The sequence below is a fragment of the Ranitomeya variabilis genome, chromosome 4 (assembly GCF_051348905.1).
Source record: "Ranitomeya variabilis isolate aRanVar5 chromosome 4, aRanVar5.hap1, whole genome shotgun sequence".
In the NCBI taxonomy this organism is placed as follows: domain Eukaryota; kingdom Metazoa; phylum Chordata; class Amphibia; order Anura; family Dendrobatidae; genus Ranitomeya; species Ranitomeya variabilis.
Genome location: NC_135235.1, coordinates 390,075,396 through 390,094,269, shown reverse-complemented (window position 1 = coordinate 390,094,269; position 18,874 = coordinate 390,075,396). Strand labels below are relative to the sequence as shown.

At 43.6% G+C, this 18,874-nt stretch overlaps 1 protein-coding gene across 2 annotated transcripts in view; it reads right to left on the bottom strand.

Moving 5' to 3' along the window:
* LOC143767163 (uncharacterized) overlaps nt 1-4,899 on the bottom strand; it is a 69,601-nt gene extending 64,702 nt beyond the window's left edge. The window contains exon 1 of one of the 2 annotated variants that reach the window (XM_077255226.1): nt 4,786-4,899. In XM_077255226.1, the coding sequence (XP_077111341.1) occupies nt 4,786-4,787 (2 nt within the window). In that variant the 5' untranslated portion in view covers nt 4,788-4,899. Of the gene's footprint in view, nt 1-4,712 lie in introns of both variants that reach the window. The other variant, XM_077255227.1, reaches the window with a different exon arrangement.
* Nucleotides 4,900-18,874: the final 13,975 nt, after the last annotated feature.

The window sequence follows — 18,874 nt, the reverse complement described above, 5'->3', positions numbered from 1 at the left end:
TGGAATGCTGTGTTTTTTTGCCGCAATGCATAACGCCTTTTTGTATGACCAAACAACTCAATCTTGGTTTCATCAGTCTACAGGACCTTCTACCAAAAAGAAATTGGCTTCTCCAAATGTGCTTTTGCATACCTCAGACGACTCTGTTTGTGGCGTGCTTGCAGAAATGGCTTCTTTCGCATCACTCTCCCATACAGCTTCTCCTTGTGCAAAGTGCGTTGTATAGTTGACCGATGCACAGTGACACCATCTGCAGCAAGTTGATGCTGCAGCTCTCTGGAGGTGGTCTGAGGATTGTCCTTGACTGATCTCACCATTCTTCTTCTCTGCCTTTCTGATGTTTTTCTTGGCCTGCCACTTCTGGCCTTAACAAGAACTGTACCTGTGTTCTTCCATTTCCTTACTATGTTCCTCACAGTGGAAATTGACAGGTTAAATCTCTTAGACAGCTTTTAGTATCCTTCCCCTGAACAACTATGTTGAATAATCTTTGTTTTCAGATCATTTGACAGTTGTTTTGAGGAGCCCATGATGCCACTCTTCAGAGGAGATTCAAACAGGAGAACAACTTGCAAGTGGCCACTTTAAGTAGCTTTTCTCATGATTGCATACACCTGGCTATGAAGTTCAAAGCTCAATGAGGTTACAAAACAAAAAAAAGTGCTTTAGTAAGTCAGTAAAAAGTAGGAAGGAGTATTTAAAACAAGAAAATGATAAGGGTGCCCATACTTACGCACCTGTCAAATTTTGTTTGAATGCAGATTGCACATTTTCTGTTAGTACAATAAACCTCATTTCAAGGCAGAAACATTACTGTGTCCAACAGTTATTAGATATATGAAACTGAATTAGCTATTGCAAAAAAAACTATTTTTATAAAACATTAAGCTTAAGATTAATAGGGGTGCCCAAACTTTTTCATATAACTGTATTTGTCAGTAAAAGAGTAAAAACTCATAGAATATAATTTTTCTTCAGTAACCAGACAAAGATGTGCCTGACAGATCTAAAACCACTGGAGCAGCGAACTGTGATGACCTAAATTTGTATCAGTCTCGTGTCAGGATTTTTGCTGCGACTGTACTTACTAAACATTCACCCTGTATAGAACAGGAGTATATTTATACACATGTAACATAATATGAACACACACACATATATATATATATATATATCCTACATCTATGTTATGTATACTGTAAGTAATGTGAGCTATATGTATAGATACAAAGTTGTATGAAAGCACTAGCATTATATACAGACCTGTACCATAGATATTCACTGGACACAACAGATGTCCATAGATGCACATGGAACATGATATGAAGACAGTGGCATGTAAAAGTTTGGGCACCACTGGTCAAGTTACTATTACTGTGAACAGCTAAGCAAGTTGAAGATGAAATGATCTCTAAAAGGCCTAAAGTTAAAGATGACAAATTTCCTTTTTATTTTAGGCAAAAATATATTTATATATTTTCATATTTTACAGTTTAAAAATTACAAAAAGAAAAATGGGACAATGCACAAGAAGGGCTGTGGAGTCAGTAAGCCAAACCTCCGACTTCAACTTCACCAAAATGGGCTCCGACTCCGAGTCCACATACCTGTGCACAAGTTTTGGCACTGTGAATGGTTAGTACTGTAACGGTGGCATCTATCTTAGGTATGAATATTACATCCATTTTCTGTATAAGGTTTGAATTTCTGAAAAAGATACCGTATTTTTTCAAATTATAAGAGGCACCTAGGTTTTAGAGGAGGAAATAGGGCAAAAAAAAAAAAGGAAAAAAATGTGGTCAAATCTGTACTTAATATTTCCTATCCTGGTATGCATGGCCCCCTCATCCCCATCCTGGTATGCACGGCCCCTTCATCTCCATACTGGTATGCACACCCCCCTCATACCTAACCTGGTACGCATGGCCCCCTCATCCTTATCCTGGTATGCACGGCCCCTCATCTCTACCCTGGTATGTATGGCCCCCTCATCACTATCCTGGTATGCACGCCCCCCTCTTCCCTACCCTGGTATGCATGGCACCATCATCCTTATCCTGGTGTGCACGGCCCCCCATCAGAAAAAAACAAAACAAATCATCCTATTTACCTTCCTGCGCTCCCTTGCAGCACCTTGTTCCGATGCCAGCAGCTGATTTATGCTTGTAAGCAGTGCTTGGCAGTGATGTCATGCGTGCCTTACAAGCCGAGGACAGCTGTTGGAAAACTCACTGCTCCCCACAGCGGGACTAGATGCATGGAGAGCAGTGAATATTCATTTCTCTTTAATAGATAGCACAGTGTTAGCCGCAGCCGCCGGATTCCTGCAGCTGCCGGGCGTTCACGTGTGCTGCTACTAAAGGGAATGAATATTCACTGCATTCCACGCCTATGGGTGTGGAGCGCAGTGAATATTCATTGCCTTAAGAAGCGGGCACACGCGAAAGCCTGGCAGCTGCAGGAAGCTGGCGGCTGTGGCTAACAGAATGTTTGCGATTAAAGCAACGGGCGTGGAATGTAGGGAATATTCATTACTCTTTAGCAGCATGCACAGGAGTTAGCCACAGGCTCCTGCCTCCTGTGACCCGCTGCTCTATCGCTGCCCCTCCTCAGCCAGACAGGCACATTGGGACTATAAGACGCACCCCCTATTTTCCACCACATTTTGAGAGGAAAAAAGTGTGTCTTATAGTCTGAAAAATATGGTACATTTTCTGGATGCACTAGGCTTCAGACTAGATCTGCACATTGTTTTAGTCTGAAAGTTTCTATCTGCAGCCTTGAAGCTTGGTACAGAGAAGGCATGCATTGTCCGCCTCATGTAGACAAGGTTTGAGACCCCACCCCCATGGAGATGCACACGATGTTAATTAGATGCTTAATATGTAAGCTTAGAACACGTTAATTAGTAATGAATATTCAACTATGTATTGAAATATTGACCAATCAGTAGTAAGACATTAATACAAACTAATGAGATGCTTGAATTTTTGTATCTTATTTCTTTATTCCGCCCAAACAGATACTGCATAAATATGTATTCACATCTCTAATAAACGGGGAATCTTGTTATTCAGAAAACTGGTGTGTGACGTTATTCCCTCTGATGACGGCAGTCATCTGTGACATGAGGCTGAGCCCTGCACGACTGGTCCCCATAGTTGCCATGACATTTCCTAGTAACACCCCGTTTTGAAAGTATCACAGCTTGTAAACACGTTCAGTAACCAGCCAAGAGTCTTTCAATTCTGGGGATTTACATCCATTCTTTCAGTTCTGTGAGATTCCTAGGTTGCATACACTGCTATTTTGAGGTCTACCCACAGATTTTCAATGATGTTCAGACAGGGGACTGTAAGGGCCATTGTGAAACCTTCAGCTTTGGCCTTCTGAGGTAGTCTATTGTGGATTTTGATGTGTATTTAGGATCATTATCCATCTATAGAAGCCATCGTCTTTTCAACTTCAGCATTTTTTACAGATGGTGTTATGTTTGCATCAAGAATCTGTTGAAATTTCACTGAATCCATTCTTCTTTCTACCAGTGAAATGTTCCCTGTGCTATTGGGGGCAACACAATCCCAAAGCATGATTGATCTACCCCCATGTTTAAAGGGAACCTGTCACCCCCAAAATTGATGATGAGGTAAGCTCACCGTCATCAGGGGCTTATCTACAGCATTCTGTAATGCTGTAGATAAGCCCCCTATGTAACCTGAAAGAGGAGAAAAAGAGGTTAGATTATACTCACCCAGGGGCGGTCCCGCTCCGATGGGCGTCTCAGGTCCGCTCCGATGGGCGTCTCAGGTCCGCTCCGGAGCCTCCTATCTTCATTCCATGACGTCCTCTTCTGGTCTTCACACGGCGGCTCTGGCGCAGGCGTACTTTGTCTGCCCTGTGGAGGGCAGAGCAAAATACTGCAGTGCACAGGTGCCGGAAAGGTCAGAGAGGCCCAGTGCCTGCGCACTGCAGTACTTTGCTCTGCCCTCAACAGGGCAAAGTACGCCTGCGCCAGAGCCGCGGTGTGAAGACCAGAAGAGGACGTCATGGAATGAAGATAGGAGGCGCCGGACTGCGATGACCATCAGATCGGACGGCCCCTGGGTGAGTATAATCTAATGTCATTTTCTCCTCTTTCAGGTTACATCGGGGGCTTATCTACAGCATTACAGAATGCATTACAGAATGCTGTAGATAAGCCCCTGATGCCGGTGAGCTTACCTCACCATTGATTTTGGGGTGACAGGTTCCCTTTAATGGTTGGTGAGATGTTATTTTTAGGAAACTTTGTGACCCTTTTTCTCCACACATACCTTTGATCATATTTTAAACTCATTGGTTTACAGAAATTGTTTCCGAAATGCGTCATCTCTTGTTTCAGTGTTACAATAACAGTAATTCTGACCAGGGTGCCCAGACCTTTACAGGTCACTGTATGTATCCTCCATCTATGTGTACAGATACTGTATGTGATGTGAGCTCCATGTAGAGATACATAGGTGTGCTGCTGCTATATGCACGGCTGCGCACGTACCTGGACACATCAGACACCACCATCTATACATACTACACGTACACTCCCACATGAATTGTGCACATCTGCAGCACATGCCGCAGACCCGCAGTGCCATCACATGCCTCCCTGTACACACTATAGACGGTAGGCGCGGACACATAAGCCCACGGCAGAATACCGTACAAAGGCCACTTACTTGTCTGCAGACAGTGCATCCTAGTGGCTACAGGACCTTTCATGACGTCATAGACATGTGACCACTCACGTACATTTGCTAGCACAGCTATTAGAAAGCTTCAATAGGACCTTTGGTGAGGTCACGGCAGGGGGCGGAGTCAGGCGCAGGGCACCTTCTGCAGGATACTGCTACATTCCAGGGGCTGCTTTTTTCCTAGTGATGATGTCACAGTCATGTGATCCGTCCCGTGCGTGATACTGGTCACATGACAATGACATCATCAGCAAAGGTCCTTTAGCCGCTGGGAGCTATTCTACCTTACAGGCTGCGTCAGTACCACGTGACCCTACGTCATTACACCTACCAGGGGCAAGTGTGTCCTGGACAGCAGCGTCAGGTATAGTGTTTGGGAGCTCTAGCACTGTGACCTAGGAGGTTATCATTGTGGACACAGCTGCAGTGCTGATGGCATGGCTATAGCATGTGACCGCTGCAGCCAATCACTGGGCTCACTGCTCATCTCCATGCATATGTTATAAGACCAATGATTAGCTGCAGCGGTCACAAACGATAAGAGAGAGCCACAGAACAGCAGGGGGAAAGTAGGAGTAAAGCTGTTATTTAGCATAGGACAAGGCTGTGCAATGGAATGTCAGGCGACTCGTGCTGCCCGGACCATGGCAGATTTCTGGCTTACATCTATCGCTGTTTAAGAGATAATATACATTGTAGATCTGCCAGAGACCGGCCTAGACCAGTGCCGCCCCGATCAGCTCTTCCCAGTGCCAACTGGTCTGTCTCCCCCCTCCCCGTGTGTACTTAGACAAGTGCAAGAGCCGGACTAGTCTGGTCTCCAACTATGGTTCCTGGGGAGATCTACTGTGTACAGGTGCTTCTCAGTAAATTAGAATATCATCAAAAAGTTAATTTATTTTGGTTCTTCAATACAAAAAGGGAAACTCCTATATTATATAGAGTCATTACAGAGTGATCTATTTCAAGTGTTTATTTCTGTTAACGTTGATGATTATAGCTTACAGCCAATGAAAACCCAAAAGTCATTATCTCAGTAAATTAGAATACTTTATAACACCAACTTGAAAAATGATTTTAACATCCGAAATGTTGGCCTACTGAAATGTAAGTTCAGTAAATGCATTCAATACTTGGTCGGGGCTCCTTTTACATCAATTACTGCATCAGTGCGGCATAGAATGGAGGCGATCAGTCTGTGGCACTGCTGAGGTGTTAGGGAAGCCCAGGTTGCTTTGATCGCAGCCTTCAGCTCGTCTGCATTGTTGGGTCTGGTGTCTCTCATCTTCCTCAATACCTCATAGATTCTCTATGGGGTTAAGGTCAGGCGAGTTTGCTGCCAATCAAACACAGTGATACTGTTGTTTTTAAACCAGGTATTGGTACTTTTGGCAGTGTGGACAGGTGCCAAGTCCTGCTGGAGAATGAAATTTCCATCTCCAAAAAGCTTGTCAGCAGAGGGAAGCATGAAGTGCTCTAAAATTTCCTGGTAGACGGCTGCACTGACTTTGGTCTTGATAAAACACAGTGGACCTACACCAGCAGATGACATAGATCCTCAACCCATCACTGATTGTGGAAACTTCACTAGACCTCAAGCAGCTTGGATTGTGGCCTCTCCACTCTTCCTTCAGACTCTGAGACCTTGATTTCCAAAATAAATGCAAGATTTACTTTCATCTGAAAACAACACCTTGGACCACTGAGGAACAGTCCAGTTCTTTTTCTCCTTGGCCCAGGTAAGACGCTTCTGGCGTTGTCTATTAGTCATGAGTGGCTTCACACAAGGAATGCGACACTTGTAGCCCATGTCCTGGATACGTCTGTGTGTGGTGGCTCTTGAAGCGATGATTCCAGCAGCAGTCCACTCCTTGTGAATCTCCCCCAAATTTTTGAATGGCCTTTTCTTAACAATTCTTTCAAGGCTGCGGTTATCCCGGTTGCTTGTGCACCTTTTTCTACCACACTTTTTCCTTCCACTCAACTTTCCAGTAGTATGCTTGGATACAGCACTCTGTGAACAGCCAGCTTCTTTAGCAATGATGTTTTGTGGCTTACCATCCTTGTGGAGTGTGTCAATGACTGCCTTTTGGACATCTGTCAAGTCAGTAGTCTTCCCCATGATTGTGGAGCCTACTGAAACAAACTAAGGGACCTTTTTAAATGCTTAGGAAACCTTTGCAGGTGATTTTTGTTACTTACCGTATATACTCGAGTATAAGCCGAGACCCCTAATTTTGCCACAAAAAACTGGGAAAGCTTAATGACTCGCGTATAAGCCTAGGGTGGGCAATGCAGCAGCTACTGGTAAATTTAAAAAATAAAAATATATACCAATAAAAGTAATATTAATTGACATTAGTAGGTCAAGTGTTTTTGAATATTCATATTGAATCAGGAGCCCCATATAATGCTCCATACAGTTCATGATGGGCCCCATAAGATGCTCCATAATAAAATATGCCCCATATAATGCTCCATAAAGTTCATGATGGGCCCATATAATGCTCCATAAAGTGGATTATGGCTCCATAAGATGCTCCATAGAAAATATGCCCCATATAATGCTGCATAAAGGTTGATTATGGCCCCATAAGATGCTCCATAGAAAATATGCCACATGTAATGCTGCATAAAAGTTGATTATGGCTCCATAAGATGCAGTTTATGCTGATATGATTAACCGTACTGTATATCTGCTGCTGCAATTAAAACAAAAAATGACATACTCACTCTTGTCGCTGCCTGCTGCTCCTCAGTGTCCCGTCTCTCCGCAGTGACTGTTCCGGCAGATGGCGCACACTAACACGCCCTCTGACCTGAACATCACAGCCAGAGGATGTGGAAGACAGAGCCCGGGGGTCCAGGTGAATATTGCAATGCTCACCTTCCCCGTTATACTCGCCTGCTCTGGCGCTGTCCCTGCTTCTCATTGACAGATGGTCTCTGGGAGCTTGTTCCTGTGTTCAGCAGTCACTGGTACCGCTCATTAAAGTAATTAATATGCGCTCCTCGCCTATGGGAGTGGAGTCGCGTCCATATTCATTACTTTAATGAGCGGTACCACGTGACTGCTTAAACCTGGAAGAAGCTGCCGGCGCCCGGAGACCATCTGTCAGTGAGAAGCAGGGACCGTGTCGGGAGCAGGTGAGTATGATGTGACAGCTGGTGCTCCCCCGCCGACCCCCTGGGACAATGACTCAAGTATAAGCCGACAGGGGAACTTTCAGCCTAAAAAAATGGGCTGAAAATCTCGGTTTATACTCGAGTATATACAGTATTCTAATTTACTGAGACAATAACTTTTGGGTTTTCATTGGCTGTAAGCCATAATCATCAACATTAACAGAAATAAACACTTGAAATAGATCACTCTGTTTGTAATGACTCTATATAAGAGTTTCACTTTTTGTATTGAAAAACTGAAATAAATTAACTTTTTGACAATATTCTAATTTGGTGAGTAGCACCTGTATATACCCTCTAAAAAACTATAGACTTTATTATATATCCTTTTTCCGCATGGATTACGTCCCTTTCACACCACATGGGGTATGGTGGTTTTTTTTTTTAAAGATATATTATAAATTCTATTGTTTTTAGAGGGTATATATGTTCAGTATAAATCATGCCTACATAAACTTTTTTCATTATAGACCCCGGTCCTGTCATTATTAGTAATGTCTGCAGTGTTTCCCACCTTCTATTACAGCACAGTGACTACTTTTCACTTCTAAATAGACAGACTGACAGATTACAAAGTAGACACCTGTGACGCTAATTACAGGTCCCACTTTGGTTTAACATGTCTCTATGGTCAAATTATTTTTAATCTTTTCTAGTGGTACCATAATTTTGGGCCAGGCCGTTTTCAGTAATTTGTTTTTTTCATTATTTTTTTTCTGTTAAACCACAATTTAAAAATTAATGTCTGATTTTAATTAGATTATATTTAGTTAAGTTAAATTTAAAATTATTTTCTTCCAGCTTCAAGTTACTTCAGTGACTATTCTGGGCTATTCTCACTTTACCAGAAGGGTACCAACAATTTTGTCCATGTGTATTTGCAGGATTTGTCATAACCTGCTGATTGCTGGTGGTCTGACTTTTAGTCCCACCACTGACTCCTATAACAGAGTAGCCCATTATAGTTCTCTTCCGCAGTCACAAAGATAGTGAATGGATGAAACTACCATATGTTTTCAAGTCGGGAATTGCCATTTTAGATCAGCACCATAAATATAAAGAGAGAACTCAGATCTTGGCTCTTTAACCCCTTTGAAGTAGTGACCACAGAAAATAAGTGATCAGGGACTCCCATCACTGCCCCTTAATACTTTAATTAAAAATAATTAACTTTTTTTTAATGGTATAAAATATTTTTAAGTTTTGAATACTAGGGGGAGCAGCTACTGATATTTGTCACGAAAACCTAGTGTACAGCAAACTCTCTTTACCACTGCAGTAAAAGAAGGCTGGATGTGCTCCATGTGTGTGACGTCACCTTCTCTCCTCCCCTTCTGAGTGTTTGCAAAAGGATAAGGGAGGATGAAGTTTAGGATCATAGAGCAGAGACATGTTGTGGGTGACCGCAAAATGATACAGACATGTAGACAGTGGCATATAAGACAGAAGCAACAATTCTGTTAGTTGTTTCGATATGCGGAGCATGTCACATGCTAGGTTTAGATACAGCTTAGCGACGTTTATCACGTGATGAGATTAGATACACGACTCAGCGAAGTGTATCACGTGTTAAGAATTAGATACACCGAGTATATCACACATGGGATTAGATGCGCCGTGTATCACAGAGGGCTGGATTAAATACATGGCTCAGATGAGAGCATCACATATGTGATGTATGTATCACAAATGGGATTAGATACATGGAGTAGTGCACAGTTATACCGCAGTGTTCAGAGCTTAGTACATTGCTGCTGTGCTTTAAACACTGACTTAGCTCTGCTATGTCATTGAAAGCCTCACTTAGACGTCTGTGATGCAGATAATGATCCTAGATTTCACCTTGCATTTGATTCCTCTATGCTCTATAAATTCCGTGATGTATTAGTGCTGCATCAAATTGGCAGAAAGAGCAAGTGCCATCTTTGTCTGCTGTGAAAACAGTGTGATTATCCTTCTCTCTATAGTCTCCTAAGTAAATTAAGAAATTATAATCATATAGTCAGGTAGGCTGAACTGTCTGAACTTTGATCACTTTCATTTTAACTGTCTGGTGGAGCTGTCTAGTCATCATCAGTAACCGTGAGAATAGTTTCTCAACCACCCATTCTCTTCCAGTTCAGTGGTACAGTCCATTCAATTTCATTATACAGTCAGTTCTGTGAGAAGGTGATTTCCTTCAGAGAACATAATGGCACTAATATAAATAAAATCCATCAAAGATCTAGTCTTCACCTGTGATTTTAAATAAAATGAAAATGTATTTAGAATAAAAGTAATAATTAAAAGAGATAAAGACAAGATATAAAAGAAATATGGGAACACCTTTGAATATGGGAAGGATCTTCCCTGTTGCAAAATAATCTGCCACCCAATTTTTACTGCCTCTTTTGAGAAAATAATAAAATGGGAGCAGAGATCCTCAGTGATTGATGTAACATTTTGCTCTTCTAGTCCTCTCAATCATGAGCTCCTTGATATTCCTGATCAGTTTATCCACACCCTTTCCACTGATTGGCAGCTTTCTGCCTATGCACAGTATAGAAAGCAAGTTAGCAGTCAATGGTACGGGTGGGGTTAAACAAAGCTCATCATTAGTCTTGTTGTCAAAATTACAGCGAGGATCCTAGTAAGTGGCATAGTGATGTAATAAGGTTCTCTGTCTTATTTGGTGACTGTAAGGTAGTGCTCCATAGGAATTTTGGTTGCTTGCCCATTGTATGACAGGGCACTATATGGTATGTATATAATGTTATGTGGAGTTAGCATGAATTGGAGCATCTAAGCTAAGCTTTGGCACGGAGGGTTTGTCCTGTATAATGAATACTTACCATTGTATGCTCTGTATAATGGACAGTAGTCTGGTGCTTTTAGCTACGTTCCCACAATCTGAAATGAGCAGCACTTTGGACATGTTCGCTGTGTCCATACTGCTGCCGTCTATTGAATGCATGTGAATCCTCTGTGATCACTGAACCGTGCCGATTTACAGCATCCAATACATTCTATTGATGACATTTCTGTTGCGGAGAAAAGCGTTTCCACAAGAGAAATTGACATTCTGCGGTCTTTAAAGCTTCTCTGGGGGTGATTGACAGGTGCACATTTAGGCATAGTGGACATGGGATTTCTTGAAATTCCATCCACGATGCTGTAACATCTGGTCACTGTGGGTTTGATGCTACATAAATACGCAGCGTCCAACCTGCAGCAATTCCTGACCGTGGGAATGTATGCCTTCATAGCCTAAGTGTAGTTCTCAGTGACATACTTATACTTTCCTTCTTCCAGCTGTAAGTGTGTTTCTCCCTTTTGTTCCGCCAGGTTGCTGAAGTACAGAATTCTACTTGAGTTTTCAATTGCTAGGGTAACCAAAGATGGACAAGTATGGAAATCATATGGCTGAGATGATACTGAACCTCACCCTAGAAATTATCTACCTGCTGACCGGAGAGGTGAGGGATTTTGGGGAAAATATCACACGACACCCTCTTTTCTCTTCAGTTTTGGGAGAGAAAACGTAGGTATGTCTGCACTGCTGGTGGTGAGTAGATTGAAGACCCAGTGCCAGGAGTTTGTATAAATGCGGGTTTTAAGCTACGCGTTTCGAAGTACACACACTTCTTCAGGGTATAACCTTCTTCAATCTACTCACCATCACTGCAGAAATATTCACGTCTTCTCTCCCAGATTCATTGCATCGGCCGGATGACCTGTGGATCTGCATACATTGTTGTGTGATCACAGCTCCATCAGGTTAGCATAACCTACTTATTAAATCTGCTTTATTCCCGGTAAGGCCCTATTGTGCTTTTCTGCTCCCCAGCTCCTGTATATGTACGTTCTGGGCCTTATGTTAGGCTACGTTCACAAACAAAAACACGGCAAAACGCACGCTAAAACGCTGCGTTTTGCGCCGCATGCGTCCTTTTTGGCCGAAAGTTGGACGCAAAAAAAATGCAACTTGAAGCGTTTCTTGCGTCCAACGCTTGCGGCCATGCGGCGCAAAACGCAGCACAACGCATGTCCATGCGTCCCCATGTTAAATATAGGGGCGCATGACGCATGCGGCGACGCTGCGGCGCCCGACGCTGCGGCGCTGACCGCAAATGTGAACGTAGCCTTACACATTATGCCTTTTAAATGCAACTAATAATTACACACATATAAGACCCATTTAGATTGGCCAATTTTTGACCATTATAAATTGTTAATTGACTCTATAGAAGTCAATCAGTGCGTATTTACTGGACAGCTAATGGCCCATTTAGACTGCATTCACATATTGCATCCATGGTGTGTTGTTTTTTTTTTTTGCAATAGTTGCAGTAAAAGCACAAGTTTCTGCCGTGATTTTTTTGCCTCACTGCATATGCGCAGCCTTGAATGGGCAGATAATTGGCGTTTGTAAGAACATTCCTTTCCAATCATTAGCCTATGTAAATGTACCAGTGATCATTCAACACATGACAAAATGCTTGTTCATTGGGAGTTCCGACCATTGAGACTGGCATAAGAATCATTGTCACCAGCCCATCGCCCCTTGTGAGATCTGCTATTGACAACACAGTGCTGTATGGGGACAGAGTAATCATATTCCCATCATTTTATTCCCATCAGTTTCCGTGTAAACAGGGTAGGAAATAAGCAGCAATTGATTTGTGCAGTCAGTGAGCGCTTGTCCACAGGCCTTAAAGGGAAGGTGCCATCAAAATTTTTTTTTTTTCCAGCGATTGAAAAAATGTAAAGAATTAATGTTCACATTTTCTTAAAAAACATTATCATTTGTTTATAATTTAGTAAAATATGAAAAATAATTTGAAAAGGTTTGGCATTTCCACTTTTAAACACTAGGGGGAGCAGCTGCTGAAATTTGACAAAAACCTAGTGTACAACTAGCTCACATTACTGCACTGCAGTAATTATGGGCGGAGTCTGCTGACGTGTGATGTCTCCTCTTCTCCCCTTCTGGGTGTTTGCTAAGGGATAAGATGATATTCAGGAACCCAATGAGCAGCCATTTTATTGGTGACTGCAGAGTTATGCTGACAAGTAGACAGTCACCGAGGATGGCAGGCAGCAAGGATTCTGGGAGATATATGGTGGAGGGAGCAGGGTGACAACAGCACAGAGTATTTCAGGAGAGCAGTGTGCTGGTCTATGGGGGGGCACCCTGTTCGGTGCGCGGAGCAGCCAGGGATTGTACATAGAGCGCTGTCTTTTATACACCTGGATGGACAGTCTGCTCCACAGAAATCCAGGAAACATTTCTGTGGATTGATGGCCTGTTCTGATCCAGACTTTGCATGCAGACCTCCATCCTGTCCTGGCGATGTGTGAAAGCGAGGCGACAGGCGCAGTACGGGGTGACACTGGGAAGGAAATGTAGCCATATAGTAACGATAAAAATGAGACGCCTCTCTTCAGCGCCATATAGATCACACATAATATCGCCATATAGATCACTCATAATACCGCCATATAGAGAGCACAATACCTCCATATAGAGCACACATAATACTGTCCTATAGTTCTCACATAATACCATCATATAGATCGCAAATAACGACACCATAGTGTTCTCACATAATACCGACATATAGATCACACATAATACCACTATATAGATCTCACATAATACCGCCATATAGAGCACACATAATACCGCCATATAGATCTCACATAATACCACCAGTGTTCTCACATAATACCGCCATATAGATCTCACATAATACCGCCAGTGTTCTCACATAATACCGCCATATATATCTCACATAATACCACCAGTGTTCTCACATAATACCGCCGTATAGATCACACATAATACCGCCATATAGATCACACATAACAGGGGAGAGGAGTGCATAGGAGAGGAGTGCATAGGAGAGGATTAGATACACAGCTCAGCAGTCAATATCACACAGGGGAGGATTAGATACACATCTCAGCACAGTATAACACAGGGTAGGATTAGATACAAGGCTCAGCACAGTATCACACAGGGTAGGATTAGATACACGTCTCAGCACAGTATCACACAGGGTAGGATTAGATACATGGCTCAGCAGACAGCATCACACAGGAGAGGATTAGATACACGGCTCAGCAGACAGTATCACACAGGAGAGGATTAGATACACAGCTCAGTCAGTATCACACAGGATAGGATTAGATACATGGCTCAGCACACAGTATCCCACAGGAGAGGATTATATACACATCTCAGCACAGTATCACACAGGGTAGGATTAGATACAAGGCTCAGCACAGTATCACACAGGAGAGGATTAGATACACAGCTCAGCAAACAGTATCACACAGGAGAGGATTAGATACACAGCTCAGTCAGTATCACACAGGGGAGGATTAGATACACAGCTCAGTTAGTATCACACAGGAGAGGATTAGATGCATGGCTCAGCAGACAGTATCACACAGGAGAGGATTAGATACACAGCTCAGTTAGTATCACACAGGATAGGATTAGATGCATGGCTCAGCAGACAGTATCACACAGGATAGGATTAGATACACGGGTCAGCAGACAGTATCACACAGGAGAGGATTAGATACACAGCTCAGTCAGTATCACTCAGTATAGGATTAGATGCATGGCTCAGCACAGTATCACACAGGGTAGGATTAGATACACGTCTCAGCACAGTATCACACAGGGTAGGATTAGATACATGGCTCAGCAGACAGCATCACACAGGAGAGGATTAGATACACGGCTCAGCAGACAGTATCACACAGGAGAGGATTAAATACACAGCTCAGTCAGTATCACACAGGATAGGATTAGATACATGGCTCAGCACACAGTATCCCACAGGAGAGGATTAGATACACATCTCAGCACAGTATCACACAGGGTAGGATTAGATACAAGGCTCAGTACAGTATCACACAGGAGAGGATTAGATACACAGCTCAGCAAACAGTATCACACAGGAGAGGATTAGATACACAGCTCAGTCAGTATCACAGGGGAGGATTAGATACACAGCTCAGTTAGTATCACACAGGAGAGGATTAGATGCATGGCTCAGCAGACAGTATCACACAGGAGAGGATTAGGGTACCGTCACACAGTGCAATTTTGATCGCTACAACGGCACGATTCGTGACGTTCCAGCGATGCATTTACGATATCGCTGTGTCTGACATGCTACTGCGATCCGGATCCCCGCTGAGAATCGTACGTCGTAGCAGATCGTTTGAAACTTTCTTTCGTCGTCTAGTGTCCCGCTGTGGCGGCATGATTGCATTGTGTGACACAGGTTGTATACGATGTGCGCACAGTAACCAACGGCTTCTACATCGCAAATACGTCATGAAATTATCGCTCCAGCGCCGTGTATTGCAACGTGTGACCGCAGTATACGACGCTGGAGCGATACTTATACGACGCTGCAACGTCACGAATCGTGCCATCGTAGCGATGAAAATGGCACTGTGTGACGGTACCCTTAGATACACAGCTCAGTTACTATCACACAGGATAGGATTAGATGCATGGCTCAGCAGACAGTATCACACAGGATAGGATTAGATACACGGCTCAGCAGACAGTATCACACAGGAGAGGATTAGATACACAGCTCAGTCAGTATCACACAGTATAGGATTGGATGCATGGCTCAGCAGACTGTATCTCACAGGAGAGGATTAGATACACGTCTCAGCACAGTATCACACAGGAGAGGATTAAATACACAGCTCAGTTAGTATCACACAGGATAGGATTAGATGCATGGCTCAGCAGACTGTATCACACAGGAGAGGAGTAGATACACGGCTCAGCACAGTAACACACATGGGAGGAGATACACTGCTCAGAGTCAGCACCACAAAGGATAGGATTAGATTGCCTCTCCCCCTCCCCACTGATACTTACTTCACTGCTCCGCTGCTGAGTCCTTTCTCCCTCCCGTCCTTGGTCTCCTTCTCCTCCTCCTATAACCGCAGGGCTCCTGCGATTATCCTGGGAAGCTGGAGCTCACAGATGCACTGTGAGCTCCAGGAAGATGGCGCCGATCTCCTGCCTCTGCTGTGATGTGGACGGCTCAGGGGGCGTGGCCAGATCACAGCAGGGAGAACCTCAATGTAAAGTATAGGGTCGGATGCCGACTGCAGATGTCTATGCCCAGGGCTGCCGTATTTGCAGAGTGTAAGTGTCGTGCAGAAACACTTACACTCCTGCAAAGCAAAATGGCAGCGCCCAGTGGCTGAAAAAAAAATTAATAATAAAAAAAAATGTTAAAGTTAAAAAATGTAAATTTGTATGAAAAATAATTGTTTATATAAACAATTATTTTTAATACAAAAAATAAAATGCGGCACCTTCCCTTTAATCAGTCCATCTGAAATGGGCCTATGAAAACTGACGGTATCATTGTGATCATTCTGTCCCTATACAGCATTAGTTTGTCCCTTTTTTAACAGATTGATGTGATTCCTAGGCTCTACAAATGATTTGATCAGTTGATGAGCAAACATATTGTTCGTTCATCGGGTGATTGCCGCCTTGTGTACAGGGGCTTTTTTTTTTCTTACATAAAAGTGGTTGTGACCAAAAAGATGAAATGCATGTGTAAATTGAGATCACCTTTCCTTGCAAAGGCTTACTTAATAGTAAGGACAATATCTGATGAAGCATGGAGCAAAACGCACGTCCCCATCACAAAGCCTCAGACTCCCTCGCCAATGAAAGAAAGAATGGAAACGCAGAAGATCCTGGACCTCACCAACAAGATTATTGAGCTGCTGACTGGAGAGGTGAGCGCTCTCGGGAATAATGGGACATTACATAGTACCCTAAGGGGGGATAATGGAATTGTTGTATGTAGAGATCGTAAACCAAAAGGTGACGGTCGTCTTCGAATTTGCAGCAACATCTTTTGACATCACTGCATTAACTCAACTTCTGTCATCCAATAGGAACAAGTTGAGTCCTTGGCTGTTAAAGTGGGCTAGGGACCCTAATGAGAAGACAGAAGCAGTTTAGAATTGATTGTGTCAAGGTGCTGGAAAAGAAAAGCTCAACCTAGAAATGTATTTTTCAATTTAACAAGAAATATAGTTCTCATCTTTTCTTAAGCTGTCTTTACACACAAAGATTTTCTAATCATTCAGACCAATCTTACAGATTTTAAAATTGTATACAGCAGTAAGACTAAAAGGAGTTATATTTGGCAGAAAAAATATATACTTTATTTAACAATTTGTTTAAAAACACACACATGTACATAAAAAGGACGACAACCAGAAACCAATGTCTAAGTGACAGATGCCTCTAAGATTATATAATGTAACAATGTTATAGGTCATGTGAGGCAGTGACTGGTGTCACAGGTTGGGTTCGCTGTTTGTTCTCCCTGGGATGCGCACGGAGGCGTAGCGAGGCCATGAGGGGGCATTGCAGTCACAGGTGTAGCCGTGATTGCAATGGTGAAGCAGTGACCAATGTCACAGGTAGGGGTCACTGTGTGTTGTCCCCAGGATGTGCACGGAGGAGTAGTGAGGCCAAAAGAGTGCATGGCATTCACGGGCGTAGCGGTGGCTGCAATGCAGACTAGAAATAATAAGTGTTAGTCTTGGACGTGCTAGTGTCCATGGCAGATGTAGGGGAAACCTGCTTTGGGAAGTTGTGTTGTGAAACCGACTGCAGGATGGTAGTTGTGCAGTCCGTTTCATTCCAGGCCCGGGTTTTCCATGTGGCTGAAGGCCACAGGTTTCTTTGTTATAAGCCCTGCAGTAAGGGTATGTGCACACGCTGCGGATTTTGCTGCGGATTGGCCGCTGCAGATTCACAGCAGTTTTGCATGCGTTTACAGTACCATGTAAACCCATGGAAAACAAAATCCGTAGTGCACATGCTGCGGAAAAACTGTGCGGAAACGTAGCGTTGTTTATTCCGTAGCATATCAATTCTTTGTGCGGATTCCGCAGTTGTTTACACCTGCTCCATAATAGGAATCCGCAGGTGTGAAACCGCATGTGAAATCCGCACAAAAAACGCAAAAAAAACCGCGGTAAATCCGCTGTAATTCCGCAGGTAATCTGCAGTGCGGTTTACCTGCGGATTTACCAAAATCAGTCTGGAAAAATCTGCAGAGTAATCCGCAGCGTGTGCACATACCCTAAAGGGTTTGGGTCTGTCAGGGCTAGTATCAGTCTGGAGTAGGTGAGCGTGCAGAGCAGAGTCTCTGCAGTGCTTTGGCTGTGTGAAGAGACACAGGACAGAGCAGAGCCAATAGGCTTGGCACCCACAGCGTACACAGCGGCGCTGCTGTCCATGGTAACTGGTCTCGGAGGTGGACTGTCTTGTGCCCGGAGGTGAACTGGAGGTAGATCGTCCTGTGCCCGAAGGAGGACTTGCTTGTATAATGACTACAAACAGGAGGATATCAAGGACTGTGTACGGCTGGGAGTAAGAGACATTGACACAGTGGTGCAGTCACCCACGGCTACTGACCAAAGGGAAGGCCAGCGTGTTTAGTGACTGTAAATGGAAGGATGCCAAGTAGTATGTAGTGTGGTGAAATGGACACTAATACTATGCACTTAGATTATATGCACTTGTCTGAATTGGGACATTTAATGCTGTGAAGAAACACATTAAAGGGAGTTTGTGTTTGAACTTTGTGGGTCACTGCCTCCTCAGTGCTTAAGTGTGCTACCACTGCACTACAGTCCCAATGGAAAAAAGGGCAGCAGAAATGTTCTAGAGATGAACAATGCATCACGGGCATGGTCTATAACAGACCTGGGGAAAAGTGCGGCCTGCGGGCCACATCCAGACCTCTGGCTGTCTCAGTCCGGCCTGCGCATAGGCAGCATCAATAGTAAAAAGTTGGGGACACACAGGGTTAATAGCAGCGATAACGGAGTGCGTTACCCACGGCATAACGCGATCTGTTACCACTGGCATTAACCCTGTGTGAGCGGTGACCGGA